General features: G+C 32.1%; 1 protein-coding gene across 1 annotated transcript; it reads left to right on the top strand.

Moving 5' to 3' along the window:
- Positions 1–149: 149 nt before the first annotated feature.
- Positions 150–894, top strand: Tsp_14549 (protein argonaute-2; the record flags this gene model as incomplete). Its single annotated transcript, XM_003368773.1, has 4 exons — positions 150–361; positions 427–498; positions 551–733; positions 861–894. Coding segments are annotated over 4 exons (501 nt in total), but the record flags the coding sequence as incomplete, so codon positions are not given.
- Between the last annotated feature and the right edge of the window lie 23 nt (positions 895–917).

Below are 917 nucleotides of genomic sequence, written 5' to 3'. Positions count from 1 at the left end.
AAAATTTTCATTCCAAATTCAGCTTAGAACTGGATACCCCGACTTCAACCCAGAACAGTGAGCTTGTTGATACCCAGAATTAAAAGGTAATCGATATTGGAATATTGAAATATATTTCAATGTTTGCGTTGTTTTGTTTATTAATTTAGGGGTTAGCATTCATACAACACATCGAAATCAAGATCGAATTTATCGTATTAAAGATATACTCAGTACGGCAGTATCGATGAAATTCAAAAGAGATGGAAAAGAAGTTTCAGTTGCGGAATATTTTCGTGACGTTTATGGGCCATTAAAGTATCCAAATTTGCCCTTGGTTCAAGTCGGAAGTAAAACAAAAGCAATTTATTTCCCAGTTGAAGTATAAAAATCTGATAATTGATTAAACTTTTATTAAATACAATGAATTTATTTTGGCCAATTTAGCTTTGTCAAGTCGCGAACTGTCAAAGATACAACAAGAAATTGAAAGCGTGTCAAACGACTTCTATAATTCGAGTATGTTAATGATTTCAAATATTGATAATAATGAATAAATTGTTATATTTAGTTTGCTTCGACAGACGCTCCTACTCGAAATCTAAAGTGTATTGACATGGTCAAGAAATCAAATTTCAATAGTGATCCATTTTTGAAAAGTTTTGGCGTACAAATTAAAGCGGAACCAATGATTGTTGATGGACGAGTCTTGCCTCCGCCTAGGTTGGAATATGGTAAAGGAAATGGAGGACGTGTAAATAATAATTATTCATATCATTCATTTTGAAAAATATTTGTTTCATAATTTTTCTCATATGTTTAGCAAATAATTCTTACACCAAAAGATGGAGCATGGAATTCGAATGAATTTAAATTTTTAGAATCTGCTTATTGTGAATCATTTGGATCCGTCTCGTTTCTACCACCACGAATCCACC

The sequence above is a fragment of the Trichinella spiralis genome (assembly GCF_000181795.1).
Source record: "Trichinella spiralis strain ISS 195 chromosome Unknown Scfld1920, whole genome shotgun sequence".
Classification (NCBI taxonomy): Eukaryota; Metazoa; Nematoda; class Enoplea; order Trichinellida; family Trichinellidae; genus Trichinella; species Trichinella spiralis.
This window is presented reverse-complemented; position numbering and strand designations above follow the sequence as displayed.